Source organism: Cololabis saira, chromosome 3 (assembly GCF_033807715.1).
Source record: "Cololabis saira isolate AMF1-May2022 chromosome 3, fColSai1.1, whole genome shotgun sequence".
Classification (NCBI taxonomy): domain Eukaryota; kingdom Metazoa; phylum Chordata; class Actinopteri; order Beloniformes; family Belonidae; genus Cololabis; species Cololabis saira.
This window is the reverse complement of record NC_084589.1, coordinates 36,640,998-36,662,548: the sequence shown is the minus strand read 5'-3', so window position 1 is coordinate 36,662,548 and position 21,551 is coordinate 36,640,998. Positions and strand designations below refer to the sequence as shown.

General features: G+C 38.4%; 1 protein-coding gene across 1 annotated transcript; it reads left to right on the top strand.

Moving 5' to 3' along the window:
* The first annotated feature begins 1,786 nt into the window (after positions 1–1,786).
* On the top strand, positions 1,787–19,557 carry LOC133440651 (EF-hand domain-containing family member C2-like). The gene is given in 15 exon segments (XM_061717974.1): positions 1,787–1,828; positions 6,289–6,477; positions 6,693–6,843; positions 7,024–7,247; positions 7,484–7,735; positions 10,004–10,108; positions 10,659–10,797; positions 12,680–12,857; positions 12,970–13,097; positions 13,423–13,619; positions 13,766–13,899; positions 15,958–16,152; positions 18,354–18,446; positions 18,667–18,766; positions 19,435–19,557. Coding segments are annotated over 15 exon segments (2,250 nt in total).
* The last annotated feature ends 1,994 nt before the right edge of the window (positions 19,558–21,551 follow it).

The following is a 21,551-nucleotide window of genomic DNA, read 5'->3' as shown; positions in this document are numbered from 1 at the left end:
ATGGGCTTAAATAATATTGTTAATGTTAATTTCATATGATGTAAATAATATGAAAAACATGCAAATATGTTGTAACTTTAGCTTGTATAGTTACAATAAAACGGTATGGATAATTTGAATTACATTGTTCAGTTTGTCCCATGAATTATAACTATAATCTGATGTACGTGCAGCTCAGATTTGAATATGCATAATGCCTTTTACAGTTTTCAACAAACTATATATGTCATTGCAATATATTGCAAAATTTAGATATTGCAATATTGCATTGTATCATGATGTGTGTTGTATCGCGAGGTCTTTGGCAATATCCACCCCTAGAATAATAATATTAATAATATATAATAATAATATAATATCAACAATAATATATTGTTGATTTGGAGTTGTAATATCTGCTTATTAACCTTTTGCTGATAAAATCATTGAATTTTACTGTGTCCATGCACGTAGTGAATGGACACAATCAATCTAAGCTCAGTTTGGAGACTGTATATATTATTTTATACTACACAGCTAGTATGAAATGTTTGATTTCATTTAATTTCCTTTAAATATGAAACAAACTGAAAAAAGAAAAAATATTTTAAAGGGAGATTTTCGTCTCAAAATTGTTGTCATACAATTTGGAATGAAGTTCACATGTGGTTCACTTGCATGACGAGTAACATCAGCCGAGTTGTAACCACTTTCAAAACTAAAAGATATGTCTTTTTTTCAGTCCACAGAGTTTGTGAAGAAAAACAGTGTTGTTACCAGTGGCTTCGTTGGGGGATTCCTGCTCGGCCTGGCATCTTACGGTCTGCCAAAAACCATGTGTCTTTGATGTTTAAAAAAAAAAGAAAGGCAAAATATCAATCATTGCTGGAAGGTATTAAGCTATATCTTTTCTTTTGCCTTTTTTGTCTTTGAAACTGTTAACACTTAACTGAATCTGTATATGTCAAACCTCTTAGAGCCGAGGGGCCCTCTTTAAACACTCTCTGGTTTAAGTGATTATGTGTGTCCTGAAGAGTTACTTTGTTTAGGGAAATTGAAAGCCTATCAGAATGTCATCATTTCCCTTTTTATTTATTTTTAGAAAACTGATATTGTTCCAATAGGAAAAAGTGTGCGTTGGTTTTGCTCAGCCAGTGTGTTAAAAGCCTTTAAATTCTCCATCAATCAGACTCCATCAATGCCAGGAATTATACTTTGCATTTTCTAGACTTCACAATCATCTTCAGAGTGACAACTTGAATGTTCATATTCAGTGCTGATGGATAATGATGAGATTAAACTTCTATCATGTGTGCTAAATGGGTTGTATCTGCCTCCCTGTCATCATTGTTATGTATTTTTTTGGGGGGGATTTGATGCCTGAGGTACTAAAAAACTATGGTTTTACTAAGTATCTGAATAAAAATAATCAAATGTATCCTTTGTATGTCTTTACTCCTGGCCTTTAGTCTTGTGTAACTATATGCTATGGTTATAATATATTTATTTGGGTTTTACTCAGAGAGCCTCCCGTAGCTTAGTTATAAACATTATGAAAGGGATATTAAAGAACTGTTTTAGTTTACAGGATTGTTAAAACTATACGACAAAGTATGTAAACAGAAAACATGTTTTATGGGCTGTTGACAAGCTTATATTTTGAATTGATACAATTCTTTTATTTAGCACATTTAGGATTGCGATGTTTGCTATGACGACCCGTACAAAACGCTTCCATGGCAACCAAAAAACCGACCTCGGACTGAAAAGTTTCTGAAGGAAAAACACGTTTTAAAGTATTACCGCCATGGCTTTACCGTTTCTGCCAGGGAGCTCTCGCAATACTCATGTAAGTATATTAATATAGACGGCATGTCTTCAGTAGGTACTGAGCTAAGATAGACTTCGTTGTCTGATAAACGAAGCTCGTTTTATCAGACAACTTGATAGTTATTTCTGTTAAGTTGGTTTTTTTTTGGTTTTACTACAACTGTAGCCTACAGTCATGGCCTTTGAGGCACAAATATGTTTACAAGTTTTCTACAGTTTGCACTTTTGTTATTGCACTAAAAATGTGAATTTATTACAGATTGGATGTTCTGCTTTCTTTCTATTGTTTTTTATGGTTTTATATTAATTTATACAATTTTAAGTTAAGCAGGACAGGTTTCTGTTTAAGAAAGATCCTTATTTTATTCAGTTCATTTTGTTATTTTGTATTAAAGTAAATTGCTGGATAATAATTTGTTTTCCATGAATTCATGCTATTCAAAAATATGCATCTAATTCAATTCAGGTTCGAATCAAATAGTTAAAAAATCTGGTCGACCGGCCCTGCCGAGGAGGTGTCCCTTATTTATTTTTCAGGGAGTTGGCAATCCTAGTTAATAATGACATTGTTTTTCCGTCTTTTGGTGAGTTATTTAACTGTTATTATTTAACTGTTGTTATTTAATTGTTCCGATTCAGGGGCTAAATCGATACAGTTGTTCCGTTTCTCTTTTGTGGGGTTTGTGTTCACATGGCAACCGTCTGTACCGTTTCAAAGCTGTTAACAAATGCCATGCGCGAACCAGCTGCTCTCTGATTGGTCAAATGAACGCGGAAGGAGTTTCCTCTTCCCCGGGATAAACGACACGCCCCTTTCAGCGCAGCGCAGACCGCAGCCGCGGCTTTAGGCTGATTTATGGTTCCGCGTTACACCAACGCAGAGCCTACGGCGTAGGGTACGGCGTAAGCTCTGCGTCGACGCAGACCATAAATCAGGCTTTACCCAATCATTTATGTGCGCTCGGCGCAGAGCGGATAGTCCTTGGGCCAGAGCCCAACATTTCACTTGTCAGTACCACTCAAGGTGACCAAACTTACTTATGATTTTTGAAAAGATCCATGTCTATACATTATATTTTGGTATGATAACCCATCCTGAGTGCTGTATCATAGTTATCAGCTCAGGAAGTTACACAGCTCCTTCAGAAAATTACATTTAGATGCTGGTGCATATCCTGGTTTAGATTCATGTACAGGATATCTGTCAAAGTTTCACAATATTGTCATTGGTATCATTTTAAAGGGGACCTTTTAATCATTGATTCAAGCTAAGACGTGGATCTTTCTGACCAACATAGAGGTCACTGCAGCTCTTTAAACTATAAACAACACACATTTTTACACAATTTTCGCCTAAATGATATAGGCTACTATCTTTTAGCTCTGTGTCAACTAGGAACAACAGAGACACAAAATACAAAAACTGGAATACTCACAGGACCATAAGGATTCAGGAAATGTATAATATACCCCTACTATATTGTTGTTACAGGTCATTGTGAGCCTTAAACTAGAAGAGCATCATTAGGCTCCTATGAAACTATAACAGCCACTAATGTCACAAACTGGTCTTTATCATGCAAATACACGACATAAAGGACACAACAATGAGATAAGGAACCAGCTTAGTTTTATAAACAACATTAGAACACAAAATACAAAAACTGGAATACTCACAGGACCATAAGGATTCAGGAAATGTATAATACACCCAATTTAGAATCATCAATTAACCTGAAGGGGGTGGGTAACTTCATGAGCTGATAACTATGATACAGCTGCCACTCAGGAAGGGTTATCATACCAAAATATCCTCTATAGTCATGGATCTTTTCAAAAGTCATAAGTAAGTTTGGTCACCTTGAGTGTTACTGATATCTGGTCTGGCCCATGGACTAAGAAGGTGGTGGAGGCTGCGCCGACTCTTCTCCTTGCGCCGCGGTCGCACATACACAATGAATGGAGTTGTATTGGTTGCTGTGTGGATTATGTTCTCACTCCAAATAAAACAAAAAGAACCGTTTCAGGTCTCGAATGGAATTGGGCCGAGACCAACTCTAGGAGATCTTGGCTCGCTTGTTTTGTGCCGTTTCCGAGCACGATTACTGTGTTCAGATATACCAAACGATCCGATCTTTAGGGGGAAACGTTCTCTGTTCCGGAACAACTGCTCCAGACGGGACAGGTGTGAAAGCACCCTGTTAAACAACTTATAATTCTTGCAGAATGATAAACAACATATTGATGCTATATTCACGTTTTGAGTTTTGTCATTGTATATACTTTATATTCATGTATGTGACAGGAGTAAACTCTGGACAGGTCATCAGTCCAACCACACACACAGTGGGATCACCAATTAACCTAATGTATATTGTAAGGCAGTGCAATAGAGAAGTTTGTTCCTCTTCTATCCCCTTACATGAGGGGTTGCTTGTTGTTGAATGCAGGTTTTGATTGATTCCTGAACCTGATACGAGCGCGCAAGGAAAACGAGACTTGGACAGTATGTATATATATATATATATATATATATATATATATATATATATATATATATGAAAAAAAAAGAGGATTTGAAAAATGTTACTGGGTCTAATGAGCCTTGATTTCAGCTGCAACATTCAGATAGTACGGTTAAAGTTTGGTGTATATAACATGAGAGCATTGATCCATCCTGTCTTGTATCAACGATTCAGGCTAGTGTAGGTAGTGTAATGGTGTGTGTGAACATTTCATGGCATACTTTGGTTCTCTTTAATTTACACAACCCACGTGAGTACACCCTAGACAGGGTGCCAGTCTGTCACAGGGCTACATATACACAAAAAACCACACAAACTGTAACAGGCAATGTAGAATTAACTTACTTGACATATTCAGTTTGGACTGTGGGAGAAAGCTAGAGTACCCGGCCAAGATCTGAGCAAGCACATGCAGATTCCAGATTGTTCTGTCTGCAGTCTCTGTCTGCCATCAAAGTCTCAAATCCAGGTAGAGAGGCATTTCACCCAAGCTCTTTTTGAAAGTGAAACGTTTAATATTGCATCCCCCACATTCCTGCTGTTTTATTTTATTTAACACTTTGCTCATGATGATCAAGTTAAGAAATTGACATTTTTGCTCATCATAACAGTGATGATCAGAAGTACCAACAGAACCTCCTTAAGTAGCAGAGCTGGAAGTGATATAAGGTTTAATATTTTGTACAAAGGCTCTTTAAAGAAGCTATAGGACTATCAGAATCAAAAGCCAATCCCTCCGATAAGTAGACTGCCCTCTTCCATCAAACACTTCATTCTTGAACATCATTTACTGTCAGGCCTATACAACATGTTATCTCTGACCAGTACTGGAGTTGAGGGGGGATGAGGGGGATGGCATCCCCCCTGAAATGAAAACGGTCAAAATCATCCCACCTGTAAAACTTCCATACCCCCTTTCCATCCCTTATGTCATTTCATCAATGAATGTGGTTTTACTGCTATTTAAACATTTAGAGTCATCACCAGAAAAATAACACCAGAAAAATAACTTATTTGACAATTTTCTCCTGTTTCAACTTGAAATAAGTAGAAAAATCTGCCAGTGGGACAAGATTTATCTTCTCATTACAAGCAAAAAAATCTTGTTCCACTGGCAGATTTTTCTACTTATTTTAAGTGAAAATCTACTTGAAACAGGTGAAAATTGTTGTTTTTTCCAGTGATGAGTCTTGTTTTAAGTGTAATGAGATTTTCTTTACTAAAATGAGACATTTTAACTAGAAATAAGACAAATAATTTTGTTAAGATTTTGAGTTTTTGCAGTGATCCATTTTACTTATCCTGTGAAGGACAGAGTCATATTGATAAGTTCAGAAAACTGTTTTGTATTGTTGTGTTTTGATGTATTTGATGTAAGCCCAGTGGATATTTAAAGCTTACAGAAGGCTGCATTTAACTGCTGCTATGTCATTCCTGCAGTATTTCTGCAGGTGTTTTGGTCAGTGCTATTATTTGTAATATATTATATTATTTGTAATCAGCACAAATTATCTGTCCCCATATGATAAAATCCACCACCCCCCTGATTTTTTTTTACAACTCGAGTACTGTCTCTGACTAAAGTGGCAGCACAATCAGGCCCTTGGAAATACAAAATGTTTCTGAAGATGACAAGATAAAAACGAGGGTCAACATTCTCTCATATGAAAAATTACCGGTAGTAGACAAACATATATAAACATTTTAATCTCACTTAAAAACATAAAAACTCCTAAGAAGTGTTACTGAGTGTGAATATGATCTGTTAGATATATGCAACTTCAAAGTAATGTACTGTAGGAGTGTTTCATGATTATAATGTCCAGGAATGTGTGTATGGTTATGGTTTAAGATCATTAGATAGAAATATGTACAGCCTAAACTCATGTAAGTAATGCATGTTGCAGCATGTCTTTAACAGAAACTATGAAATTGTTTGTCTTCTGTGCTACAGCTTGGACAGGAGAAATTTCACAAATCCCAGCATTTCGGCTATTCCAATGAAATTCCAATGTTCGTGGGATCAGAGAAGCCGGGTATTGGAGGCGAGCGTTTGGAGGGCCAGAACATTAAACCAAAACATTCTGTTTATCCCAAAGAACAGGGCCGTGATCTGCCACCATGGATAGCCTTTGATAAGCAGGTGGATTGAAACTGATTAGCTTCATCTTCATACTCTGGAGCTAATATTTGGTTTTTCTTTATGTATTTTAACATAGCAACTTCCACATTTTCAAACAGCGCTATGTTAGCATTGCCATCTTCATATTTCTGTAGCGTTAATGATTACTCCAGTGACTAAACACAATAATCAGAATACACTAAATCTGATCTATGATTTATACACTGTCTGTCCAGGTTCTGTGTTTTGAAGCTTACTTTGAGGAGACTGTGCCTTTTGCACAAAATGAGAAATACCGGATCAGAAAGTGTAAGATCTACTTCTACCTGGAAGATGACACCATCCAAGTGGTGGAGACACAATACAAGAACAGTGGCCTCCCTAAAGGTGTGTACAACCACACAGGAAATCACTTAGAAATTAGAGCAATATTTATTTATTTTTCCTGCTTCCAAGATTCTAGCTTTCTAAACAGTCCATCACAGTAAAAGAAGCAGCACGATGACTTGTGATGAGCAGTTTTATACCTGATAATCAATAGCGTTTTGCTTGTGATCCCTGTTTCAGGAACCTTGATTTGTCGCCACCGTGTCCCTCTCCCTCACCCAAAGGATGACCAGTTCTACAACGTTTACGATTTCAACCTCAACCAACAGATGGTGCTGTACTCTCGCACGTTCACTCTGACCAACTGTGACGCCTTCACAAGGAACTTTCTGACAAAACTGGGGGTGCAGCTGAATGAACCCACTAATGTGCCCGATGACCCTTACAGCAACCTCCGGAAGCAGGTAGGCATTATAATCACACTTTTAGAATCCAGATTTTTATTTTCTTAGTGAATTGTAAAAAATATATTATGAGCAGGAGCAGTTGAACTAAAGTTCCTTCCTGATCATTAACTATTCCTTTTTTTTTCTTCATTAAAGCAACAACAGCTTCTCTTGAGTAAAATTGTCACCAGAAAAATGGAACTGAATGGAGTGTTTTCATAGTAACATGTGATCTTTTGATGTCTCTCGTTCAGTGGGATGAGAGTATGAAACCCCTTCGTCCCTATCAGAGACTTGACACGCTGAAGCAGTTCCTGGACCACGACCGTGAACTGCTGCGCTTCTACTGCTACTGGGATGATTCAGAGAGCGCGTGTGGATCCCTGCGGGAGCTCATACTTCTCTACTTCCTTGCCGATGACACTATAGAGATATTGGAAGTGCTCCCACCAAACCCTGGAAGAGATGCTAGCAGCAAATTCTTGCATCGCAGCAAATTACCCAAGGTGAAGTGTCCTTTACACTTTATACAGATGTTTGCATACTAGAGAAGAGATGAGAAACTGACTGCTAGATAAGACTTAGGCCTACTTAGTCACTAATATATAATATTGGGTATTACTCATTGTTGTATACAGCTACTCACTGAATAGGTATGTGATGGTCCCCATTACTAAATGTTTTAAGATGACCTGTCCCTTTTTTTTTACCCTTAAAGTAGTCAATCATATCGTCTGAGTACAGTGTAATGAATTATGTTGTCATCATTAACTGCCCATGAATCCTTTTTCACCCATTAGCAAAAACATTAGCTTGTATTGTCTATCATAAAAATGAAAAAGTGTCTCATAATTATTACTTAGTATTTTTACTAATAATTTGACCTCTCAGATCAGTTCAGAAATATAGTGTTGTTTTTGTCAGGCTGTTTCAATTTTAATTTTAGTCTAGTCTTTGGGTCAAGCTATCATTTTAGTTTGTATTAGTTTTAGTCACGTTCATTCTCCTTTTAGTCGTGTCAAGTTTCAGTCGACTAAAAGTCTGAGCATTTTAGTCTTATTTTAGTCAGAATTGTCCAGGACCATTTTAGTCTAGTTTTAGTCAAAGATTGTATTTAGCCAAACCCATTTTACAATTCAAACAAGGTTATCTTATTATTATATTATTGTTACTTTATAGACTCAAGAATACATTCATTCCAGATGCAGAAGACTCTAATTTGAGTTTACAACGTATTTATTTTTCCGCATTTCTCCCAGTCTTTTTCTTTTTTCACGATACATTCGGTTTTCTTTTCTGCGTCTATGTAGGAAAGTGTATCCAAAGATCGTGTCTATTTAACTTTATTTTTAATTGACGTGAACCTAGAGCTCTGCGTTAACGGCATCAGCCTCTAACTCTGCAGCTGCATCTTCTGGATCTGATTCCCCGCGGGCCGAGACTGGGATTGAGGACTAACGTCACCCAGCAGCAGAACTAAACCAGAAACCAGGAAACTACTGAAAACATGGACATTAAGGATCTTTAGTAGAACATTTCACCTCGTCTCGTTTTGGTCAACGAAAATGAAGACACAGAGTTTTTATTTTGTAATCTACATTTTAGTCTCGTTTTTATTCCTCTACGATATTGCATTATATATTTAATTATCGTTATCGTCACATGACCAGCATTTTCGTTGCGTCTTGCCTCGTTTTCCTCAGGTGATAAAGGTTCGTTGTCGACGATATTTAGTCATAATTTTCGTTGACGAAAGCAACTTTAGAAATATTCAGACCTCATTATTCATCATTGTATTTTCTCTCAGGCTAGTTCATCATTATTTTCTGTACAGTCCATGATTAAGAGTGATTATGGAAGTATTTATTCCCATTTTATACATTTATAAGTTATTAGGGATTCAATCAATTTAACTGCTGAAGGCAAACAAATTGAACTTCAGGTTTTACGGTGTTCAGACATGCCGATAATCAGTTAGTCAGGTGTATTGGATTAGCAGCACCTAATTGATACTGACCCTCTTAACTCCACTGGAAACACCAACAGTAAACCGAGTTACCACTCACCGATTCTGCGTTTTGGGTTTCTTTTTCAAAAATAAATATTTATGAATAATATATCAAATGTTGCTGTTGATCTGAAGTTTTAGTTGTATAATATTTAGACCCTATACATAAAACCTTAGAACTGAAAATGGGTGTTTTCTTTTTCACGTGACGGTACTTCAGAGATGATCATACAAGACAGGAACATTTTTGGTCTGTTATGGTTTGCATGTATAATTAATTATTTGAGAAACCTAAATGTTTGCAGTACCTCCCTCAGTTATTTTCTTGGTCTTTCCTTCAAACAGCCACCCGACCCCCGACCCCGTTGAGATCTCATTCTCTCTGACAGGACTGCAGCATCCAGTTTCCCTCATTCTCCTCCAGTTACTCACTAAAGCCTCATTCATCTTGAAAGCCAGCCAGGCCTCAATCATGATTGGGGTTGTGTGTTTTCAGTCCAGTAATTTTATTTGCTTCGATGCCTTTTATTAAATGTCAGCCTCAAAGGTTTACCATGATCCACCATCTGAAAAAAACCCAGCATATCCTTAATGAGAAATCCCTTCTTCATTCTGTCTCATTCTGTCGTGTTTCCTCCTTTTCTCCACCTGCATCCATGTTTACGGGACGCAGAATGGTGTCCACTTTTCCCACTTTTTGTTAATGATGCCTTTTGAGTAAATGTTCCGTCCATTTCATGTGTGGTTGTTTGATATTTCACTGCAGCATGGTCTGGCCCGGATGAAGCAGCCAGGACAGGTCACGGATCGCACAGTGCTCAACGTGCTGGCCGATAACCTGGGAAAACGCTTCATGCTGGACCACCGCAATGTATGTGCTGCTTCAGCCCCGGTTACACTTCATAGCAGTCAACAAGTAGATTACAGGGAGGGAGTCTGTTGTTTAACCAGAAGTTAAAGTTCTTCCAATAAACCTATAATATGGCGTCTGCAGCCACCTTCTCTGGGATGTTGTTTCCACTGGAGCTGTATAGATATAGAAAGGCAGTGTTCATCTGGGTCTGGTTTCATCCAAAAGTTAATGTTCAGCTCCCTGGTTTTGTCAGTGTTGGTCATCAAGTAGTTCTTTGAGCAAAATTCTGCAAGATTGGTTATTCTCTCTAGACGTAGGTTTTCATGATTGTTTGAAATGCATTTTAGGATGGTGGACATGTTTGCAAACTTAACAAAAGAGCTGTGTTCATATCTTAGTGTCCAGTCATGTGTAAAGAATGTGAAGCCCTGATTTCAAGTTGCCTTATTTATGAGAAAGACATTTGTGTGAATTAAGCTATAATTAAAACACGTGAGAATAATGCATGCTTATTTATCTTGAATTAACTTATGCAAAATCTTCCCTTTCTTTTCTCACTTACTTGCAGACGGGAACTATTAGTGAGGAGTTTTATAAGGACTCTGACCTGGCTGTGGGTGGTGAGGTAAACGTGTGGGGCAGGAGAGTGGTCCTCGCTGACTGCGATGACTTCACCAAACAACACTACCGCTCCAAATATGGCATAGGTGAGGCACTGGTAACCATGTCTGCTGTTCATCTGATTTGTATTTCTTTCTGCAAAGGTTTTAGCTCCTTCTTAAAGCAAAACGGGCAACTTTAAATATTAGCTTAGAGGGACTATTTCGTTTTCATATCTGAAATGATTCATTACAGATTTTGATGGTGTTCAGATGGGGTTCAAAATGATTTAAACAGTGTGTGCTTTTCCACCGACTTTAGGCGTTTTGTTTGATAATGATGTGTTGCATTACACTGATGTGAACACTTGGGGGCAGTAAGAGCAAGCAAACTGATCACCTTCTTTGCAAGACATATTCCTAAGACTGTTGGGTGTAACAAGCAGTACTAGAGTTGAGGGGGGATGAGGGGGGATGGCATCCCCCCTGAAATAAATACGGTCAAAATCATCCCCCCTGTAAAACTTCCATCCCCCCTTTCCATCCCTTATGTAATTTCATCAATGAATGTGGTATAACTGCTATTTAAACATTTAGAGTCATCACCAGAAAAATAACATCAGAAAAATAACTTATTTGACAATTTTCAACTGTTTCAAGTAAATTTCCACTTGAAATATGTAGAAAAATCTGCCAGTGGGACAAGATTTATCTTATCATTACAAGCAAAAAAATCTTGTTCCACATTCAGATTTTTCTACTTATTTCAAGTGAAAATCTACTTGAAACAGGTGAAAATTGTTGTTTTTTCCAGTGATGAGTCTTGTTTTAAGTGTAATGAGATTTTTTTTACTAAAATTAGACATTTTAACTAGAAATAAGACAAATATTCTTGTTAAGATTTTGAGTTTTTGCAGTGATCCATTTTACTTATCCTGTGAAGGACAGAGTCGTATTGATACGTTCAGAAAACTGTTTTTTATTGTTGTGTTTTGATGTATTTGATGTAAGCCCAGTGGATATTTAAAGCTTACAGAAGGCTGCATTGAACTGCTGCTATGTCATTCCTGCAGTATTTCTACAGGTGTTTTGGTCAGTGCTATTATTTGTAATATATTATATTATTTGTAATCAGCACAAATTATCTGTCCCCATATGATAAAATCCACCATCCCCCCTGATTTCTTTTTACAACTCAAGTACTGGTAACAAGGAAAAAACAAGCCCAGCTGTGAACATTTTGGGTTGTTTATCTCGCAACAGAAACTCAAGCTTGTCCTGGATGTGTCTACCACCCTGGGCAGGTTTTTGGGCATGCTACATTAGTCACAGTCGAAACGCAAGCACAGCCCCGACTGACAGGTTCCTATGATCAGGGGTGCACACAAGCCGGGACTCCAGGGCTAGTCTACTGCATGTTTTAGATGTTTCCTTTTCTTCAACACACCTGATTCTAATCACTGGTCGTCATCAACATGTCATCAAGGTTTACACAACTCTGTTGGTGACACAGCCTTGTCTATCAGGGTTGTGTTGAGGCAGGGAAACATCTAGAACGTGCAGTAGACTGGCCCTCGAGTACCGGCTTGTGTGCACCCCTGGTTATGATGGAGGGTCCTGCCTATATCCGTCTGTTATCTTTTTATATACTAGTATTTCTTATTATTTATTTTTCTTCTTCTTCTTATTATTATTATTGTATATACCAGTTTACTGTTTATAGTGTGTTATTATTATTACTGTGTTATTACCTCTCTATTGATGCCTCTTGTTTTTTTGCACTATCCCCTTTGCTGCTGTAAACTGCAAATTTCCCCTCTGTGGGACTATTAAAGGTTTTATCTTATCTTATCTTATCTGACTCGGAGCAGTCAGAGGTCAGAGCAGGGATGGATTACCTGCTTCCCTCTGATCCTTCTTGCTCTCCCCTTGTGTTTCATTCTCCCTTCTTCTGATAGTTTTGTGTTGTCTATCTTCTCCTTTCTCGCAGAGGACTTCACTCCAGTGCAGTACAAAGTTCCCCCAGCCCCCGAGCTGCCGAAGCTTGTGCCCCCCTTCAATGGCTTTGGCTCAGAGGAGGACTCGTTGCAGTGCTGTCTGAAATTGTGGCCCAAACCCCCCAGGAAAGATTTCTCTAAGTTTATGGAGAACGACGGGTAGGCCTATGAGTTACAGTCACAGTTACAATCAAATTAAATATTGAAATACGTAAGGACATGTTTGTATCAGAAGACTCCCCCAACGTGCATGTGTATATGTCCCCTCCATATCCGGCCTAAGCAGTAATGTGCTCACGTTCCGTGCCAAGATGACCACTGATACATTTGATGCAGAGAGGGTGTTTTTCATCTCCTTCTTCCTCGGTGATGACACTATGAGTGTGGTTGAGCCCCCTCAGAAAAACTCAGGTATAAAAGTTTAGGCTAAAGCTTCATCAGAAATAGGACTGTCCAGGAGAAGAAATCTTTGCTTCTCATGGATTCTCAAGTAGTCATGCTGAGCTTCCAGTTCCCAAAGTTTGTGGAAACACATGACATAGAGATACATTTCCTCGGATGCACTTTTCACAGTTTGATTGTATTTTTAATGGTGTAAGATGTAAAGTTGTTGCAATATGATATAAATGTGAATATTAGCTAAGTAGTCTGTATTTTCAATACTCATATTTTATACCACTGAAATAACGAGATGGCTGATGTGATGTGGAATTAACAGTTTTGCATTCTGCAAAAGGTATGCTGGGTGGAAGGTTTCTTGAGCGTCGCCGCATGAAGAAGCCTGGCCAGGAGCTGTTTAAGAGCGAGCCGTCTGAGTACTTCACAGCTCAGGATCTGTATGTTGGAGCAAGCATTTACCTCTGTGGTAAAGACTTCCAGCTTCTGGACGCAGATGAATATACACTCAACTACATGGAGCAGCATGCAGAGGAGGTAAACCAATGGACTGAGATTTGTTTACCGCATGGATGTTTCCAGTTTTGGTTTTTGGCTCAGTAATGTCGAGCGGCAATCTTTTTTTTTAAGTTGTTAAAGAATGGTGTGCATGGTTAAAGCGTGTGTGTGTGTGTGTTAAACAGTTCCCCAAAGCCAACATAGGTAACATCCTCAGCAAACTGCGCTCCATTCCGGAGGGAAAACAGGCTGAAGTGAGGAAGTTTCTGGCTCTCGATGACCCCGGCAACACTGGCCTCATCCCCTATCAGTCATTCAGGTGCAGTAAAAAGCAAAATGGCCAGAGTTCCATTTCAAACCAATGCCAACTCTTTTATTGAGCAGAAAACAAGACGTTAAGATTAAAAAAATAAACATGTCAGACAATTTTCTCAAAATAATTGGTTGCATCATTAAAATCTTTTACTACTGTGACGTGATAACCAGATAATCAGACTGTTTTTCAAAGATGATTAACATTCAAATAGAAACTGTGCATCATTAGAGCACAAATAATAAACATTATTTCTCCATCAGTCTGTGATTTTTCAAAATAAGATAAAAAATAGCAAAATGTTTAATTTTTTTTTTTTCCTCCGGCAAAGCAGATTTTTATTGCAGATTATTCAGGAGATTCTGTAATAACGGTGAGATTACCCAGCATTGTTGTTAATGTATTTTACAACACCTTTTTATAAGTCCCTCTTCAGTTGTGCCCCCCACGCAATTATTTAACTTCACCCAGACTACAAAAGTCGCTAGTGAAGATAATGAAGCGATGCCAAACACAATCCTATGACTGGATAGTCCACTTCCACCTCTGTTCTTCCCTCTCCGTCTAGTCTCCATGGAAGTGGATTGTTTTGTGTAACCAACAAACAAACAGCTCTGATCCTGCGTTCAAAACAAAGATTAACCAAATAATAAATAATATAATGAAGTCTTTTAAAAAGTGAAGCCTTGGAATCATCCAAATGAGGCCAAACATTTGTAGATAAACTCAAAGTGGCCTACTACCTGTCGGACGTTTGGCATGTGTCCATGGGGCTTTTTTGCAGGTCTGGACTGAATTTCTTTTTTTCTTTGCATAAAATATGCAAGTTTCCACTAAGCACAGCATGTGCCAAGTTCAGCCAACATGTGTACTGCCTCATTATTAAACTAATAATAAAGAAAGAAATATGTGTAACTTTTTATGCTTTGGCCTGAGTTTGCTTGAATTCTTTTTAGAGAGACAGCTGAGGCAGCAGCATTTTTTAATCTTTTTTTTCTCCAGTTCAGTAAGAGGCTTTAGGGATAGATAAAAGGAATGATTAATGGAGATAAAGACAGTAGAAGAACTTCAGTGAAAGATGAAGGTCCATTGTTAAGATGGAAGAAGACAGGGAGTAGCTTTAAAAATGAAAAATATCCCAATGGTTTAGTCTCCCGAACGAAAAAGGGGACCATCAGACCAAAGCATAAACTGTAGATTGGTGATGGCTTTATCCTGACAGAAATCAGTCCACATCAGCTCTGCAGCATTTCACATTTCCACGGTATATGTATGTATATGTATGTACTTTTTTTTCACCAAGTACTATGCAGAGAGATAACATAAAAATAATCAAAAAATATATTTGCACTGAAAAACAGATTTTTGGAACTTTGCAGATTGTTAATTGGAGATTTTTTAGATACAAATTTTGATTTGACTTGTTAGCACTCAGAAAAAAGTTTTTCAATCACACAACGTGCATTGGACAGAACATGTGAAAGTGAGCTAAGCATCGATTTGTAGGTAATCTGTCAGATTTTATAGTGCTTTTGCAGCATGTTGATGTTAAAGGATTAAAGGAGCTTGAGGCCGGATTGTGGCAGGATTTATGAAAAAAATCTGTATACATTTTAAGTTTTCTAGTAGTAATGTCAGATGAAGCGTTCCAAACCCAAAAGAATGATTCCTCTAGTGTATCTCTCCCTTGCCTTGAACAGGCTGTGTGCTGCAAAATGTGCTGCAATTCGGTCCCGAATTTCCCGCGCTGGGCTGCGGATGTGACGTCACATGACGCTGCATGTGCGTTCTCCCTGTTCTCCCGTGCCGGCTTCACTGTTGGCTGCAGTACCCCCAACAGCCGTCGTGGTGAAGGGTGGCGCTAGAGAGTCTCATTTCTTAAAAGGAGCCTCAAGCTCCTTTAAATAGTGCTATACCTCTCTGGATACAATTTATACAGAGTAGGAAAGAAAATACGCATTCTTCTTTATATGCATTGTTTTCTTCATATTGAAGAAAACTTATTTGATGTTTTTAATGCTGTTCATGTTCATGTATCTCACAAACGTCATATCTGGGACACAGGAGCTTCCTGATGGGCCTTGACTGCGGTCTGACGGAGCATGAAGTTCTGGTTGTGGGCCGATGTTTCTCAGAGCGCAAACAGCCGGAGGAGGACGTGGGATTGATGCTTGCTGTGGCCCAGGACTTCCTCAAGAGGAAAGGCTTTCAGGAGCTCCATGAACTGGCCAAAGCATTTAGGCAGCGTGACCGGCAAAAGTGGGTATCACATATAATGTACCACCAGAGGTGTCAAAAGTATTCACATTCATTACTCAGGTAGAAGTATAGATACTAGAGTTTAAAAATACTCCTGTAGAAGTTGAAGTATCAACTCAAGTTTTTTACTCAAGTAAAAGTATAAAAGTACCGGTTTTAAAACTAATTAAAGTATAAAAGTAAAAGTAATGTAAGGGGGAAAAAAGCCATTAAGGACAAAAGCCATTGAAAATGAATGCATCTTAGTATAATGCAAATATATTAAAGAACCATATATGTGTACTATTGAGCATTAACATGTGTTTCAGAGAGCAGAAGATATGAAGACTAGTTGCCTATAAGTATTGTAATGGTGCAAAAAGTCAAACTTCAGAGGCATGTTATCATTTATCCTAACCTTTATTGGAATGTACATCCAAGTTTAGCTGCAGGAATCTGAGGGAACGGATGTAAGAACAAAACTGGACAAGAACATCTGAAACAACCACAACCAAATTCACTCTATCCGGATGGCGTAATTTAAATGGATAGTTTTTTTTTTAAAGGCCGAAATGAAATAGAGTAACGAGGCTGTTTTTAAAATGTAAGGAGTAAAAAGTACAGATAATTGTGTGAAAATGTAAGGAGTAAAAGTAAAAAGTGGTCTGAAAAATAATTACTCCAGTGAAGTATAGATAACCAAAATTTCTACTTAAGTAAGGTAACAAAGTATTTGTACTTCGTTACTTGACACCTCTGTGTACCACAGACATGCACCTACACCCGCACACACAGCGTAAAATAATCAATAATAATCCCTCTGCAATAGCAACACATACAAAAACCTTGAGGCAGATCGCATCACAACAAGACATCAATCGTGCAGCCTCTGACCTCATATCTCCGAGCAATGATTCATTCCAGCAATGTGAGAGGGGAGCATTGGAACCAGATGGACCCTGAAGACCAGCATGCAGTTCTGCAGGACAGGAACATTCACACACGCACTTGGCCTCCTTGTCCTTTTCATTTTGTGCATAAAACCATCCAATGACAAGAGCTTTAACCCATCTTTAACGTTAGGCTTAGCAGATATGGATGATTATCAGTACCACAGTGTTGCTGAGTAGTCTGTTTATACCGCTGACACCCTTAGTTAGCATCACATTGTTCCTGCAATGAGGATGGCACGACAGGAATGGAGCATCTGGCAGTGCTGTTGAAAACAATAATGGTCTGAGAGAGCAAAAATCATACTCACACATTGTCTTCATGCAATGTCAGCTTGAGACATGAGACTTAAGAACAATGTTGTCAGTGGAATGGCAGTGTTTTTAGATAACCAGAGAGTGTGATGTTTCACGGGTCTTGGAGCTTGAACGTTGTTCCCTGGCTGTAAGTCACTTTGGAAAGCGTCTGCCAAAAGCGTACATATAAATAAAAATATTGAAAACGAAGCCAGAATCTTCACAGACTATTTTCAAATGATATTTGTAAGACATTTACAGAACCATTCCAATGTTTGGATACACCAGTCCATTCAAAATGATATTCAAATCTGCGTAGCCACATTTCAGTAGGGTGCCAAAGACAGCTGTGTGATTACCACCTCAAACCTTGGATATTGCCTGGTGTAATGGAAACCGGCATACATTTAGTTAATGATTCTGACAATCATAAACATCTTTCAACTCTCATGTGATGTCAAGTACATTTTACTGTATCTTGCAGGCAATGCAACATATAGAAAAGATATTGGAAATATTATTGCCATTGGAAGATTGAGTAAAAAGTAAAAGGGGATTCTAAATTATTTTATTATTTTGGAGTTCAGATATAAAGGCAGTTTCATAGCTGGTCAAGAGGCAGCAAAATACACATCAAAGCAACCTGCAGCTATTTACTTTTAATGCTTAATATGAAGCAAGTTTCAACTTACCGTACCTTTTCTATTATAAACCACCATTACTAAAGTATGCAAGACGCCTCGGGCTGCTATGTTGTTTTATCCAACTTTTAAAGTCGTCCATATCTGCGTTTGGTTCTGAGGGAGGTCCCACCAAGGTACAATTCAAGGTGACTTTTAACTGCTTCAACTCTCTGTGCAGTTGTTTTTCTGTGTTTGCAAATGAATGAATGAATGAATGAATGAATGAATGAATGAATGAAAGAATGAGTGGATGAATGAATGAATATTATTACATGCTCTGCTTTGTCTCTAGAACTGGCCGTCTCTCCACCAAGGAGATGAGGAAAATCTGTAAAGCCTTCAAGCTTCCCCTGCCTGAAAAGCTGCTTGAAGATCTGCTCAGCAAGTAAGAGCCCACTTCTACTCAAAGTCCCACCATACAGTTCCACCAAAGGTTTTACAGATTATTTTGAGAGACTCAAACGAATATTTTGTTATACAATTTTACTTGGAACATATGGAGCATCTCTGGACCGGCTTTCAAAATAAAGCTGGTCCAATTATGGACCAGTACAACACGTTCATTTGAATCATTTGTTAATTATCGGGGTGTATGTCTGCTGTAGGTTTGCTGATGAAGACCAGATTGACTATAATGCCTTCCATGCTGGTATTAACTGGGTAGATCACTGCGCTCCACAAATAATGCCAGAGGACATCTTAAGGGTAAGTGAGAAAGACGACAGCAATTCATATGAAACACGAAGAGATGAGAGAGGAAAAAAATGAGAAAAACTTTTTAAATGAAGCTCAATCAGGAGGACATGGTAAGTAGTCTCAAGGTGTGTGCACAGATTTATAAATAGATTTAATTGAAAATCAATCTGAGTTGTACCCCAGTCTGTGATGACTCAGAGGACAAGTGAGCCAAAGGCAGAATTAAGTGAGTGGAAAGGAACAGTCAAATGGACACAAGGACAATTAAACCTGAGCACAACCTTAAAAAGAGTGACACACAGACACAGACACATGAAGACTGAGGTGATCAAAGAATAAGGAAACACTGCCGCTCATTTGTTTCTTCGTCCTCGCATTTGTTTCTTTCATCGAATGCTGATTTGGAATGCTTTACTACGGCCAAACCTAACCTTTGAAGGAGTCAAGCACAACAGGAATGTCATGCTGACAGGCTCAGACTAAAAAACAGTGACTATTGTAGGTGCCTTTTAAGGTGTGTAAAGTTTATAAAAAGATATCAAACAAATAAAAGTCAAAGTATGACCATTTTCATACAAGTAACATCACTGTGCAATATTAAAAAAATGAGCATTCAATAATGAAATCCCATTATGTACTCAGAGCTATGCAGTGATGTTTGTCCATCTTGTCTGTAGTTTGTGGTGAACACAAGGCCTCATGTTGACAGAACTGCGCTGGAAACGGTCAATTACTCCACCCTTCTGCAGGATGTGTTCAGCTCTACCTCCAGCAACAGTGACCCAACAACCTCCTCTTGAAAGTGATTTTGCATCAAAAACACATTCACACACATGCTTTTCCTCCATTAAAGAACATTAGCAAAAAAACGTCTGCGTTTTCATCAACTGTCACGTGGGAGGGAACGTGAGGAGATGGGATAAGTGCGAATTGCATGAAAGTTAGTTTTTACTTCTGTAGAAAAGGCTTGGCAGGAAAGGCTCCACTGGTTTGAGCGTGATCCTACAAAGTCCAGTTAACTTGAAAACTGATGCTACAGGGAGAAGGCTTTGGAGAAGAGAGATGCTTCCTGGTGTGCATGTGTGTTTCAATAACAAGGCGTTAAAGAAGTAATGTGATTCAGCTCTGGCCAACACTTTTAAAGCAGGAAATAACTCTTTTCCAGCACTATGCTATAAGGTGTTATGGAAAACTGACCTTGGGAGAAATGGGAGAAGTGAGAAATGATGCACGCTAAAGGCAATGCTAATCAATACCACAATTCTATGGTATTGATTAGCACACTATTGATTATAGTGTTAATAATTCGAAAGGCGAAAATTGACATGGTTGTGTATTCCCTTCAAGTGTGGTCCAATTTTGTGAATAAAGGTTTTAAAAACAAAAAAAAAAAAACACATCAAGTAACAATGATTTTGTGTTGATTTACTAAGAAGAGGAAAAGAAGGAACTGCCCTGGTATATCCTAATTTGAAGAGGAGGGAGGACGGTGAGTTCAGGTTCAGGAGTTTAGCCGCTTCCAGACGTACGTTACGATATCTTTTAAATAAGTGATGCCAGAGGTGTGGACTCGAGTCACATGACTGGGACTCAAATAAGACTGAAGCAAAGATCCTCTATACAGAAGATAGCGCATTACCGTTGCTGCCAATGGTATGAAATGGTATACACTTCCGGTCTCCTAAGTGGGCGTGGTCGCCCCTCTCCCCACATCGTTTTGGAACATACAACACAAAATACAGTACAACTTTCTTCCAAAAAGACTTAAAGGAGCCGTCTGTAAGAAATGTCCAAAACTGGTACTGCAGTCACTTTCAAAATATTGTTGAGCGGCGTGTACCCTCCCCCTCCTCCCCCCGACCAGAGGTTGCCAGGTAGGCTGCAGAATGCAGCAGGAACGTAGGCTGCCATGGCTGCGATCCGGTCTCCTAAAGGGGCGGGGCAGTCACGTGACACAGATACAAGAAACCGAACTGTAGTGGGCTGTCTCGTTTATTGAACGTCTCTGACTGAAGTCATTATTTTCCCAACTTTACACTTGACAAAATGCAAAGACTAAATTCCCTTGGATTTGAGGCTGTTGACTTGAAAACACTTGACATATTACCCTAAAGATTAAGACACTAATCACCAGTCATCACAGCTACATGTGTCTGTGTGAGCTCTCTTCTTTACAACAGCATGTTGCAAATAGATGAACAACAAAAAATGAAATGAAAAGCATGTGGGTCGAGGATCAGTCGGAGATGGAACAACTTCCAACTTTCTTTGACACTTGGAGTTGCACAAAGAACGGGAGATGTAGCTATCGGCTGTCGTAAAAGTTGCTAGATGACATCATCACCTCATTTTCACTATTTACAAGTGGAGGAATACCATCTGGGAAGATCTGCATCACCAGAGTTAGTGTAGTTCCTGCAGTTACAGCTTGTGGCAAAGCATTTCTGATGTTTACTTCACCGTATGTGTGTAATGGCTACTGTAGGGGAGAAGAATTAAGCTGTAGGAGATAAAACGGGTGTAAAGTACACCCTAAATATGTTTAGAAGTACAATTTAACTTTCTTCTGTTCATTTTTTTTTAATTGTCACAAATCCAAACCGCCTACATTATTCTGACTAGTCACACGACACTTGTTAGGCTGGAAAAATGTACCTTTCCATGCCATCTTTTGCCAACTTTTCATGTCATTCATTTTCTTTGGTTTATTTTGTTATTGATCAGTAGAGTTTCATATTTCATGTCAGATACAATCTTCATGTTTGAATAATTATTCCTCATCTTTCCAATATGT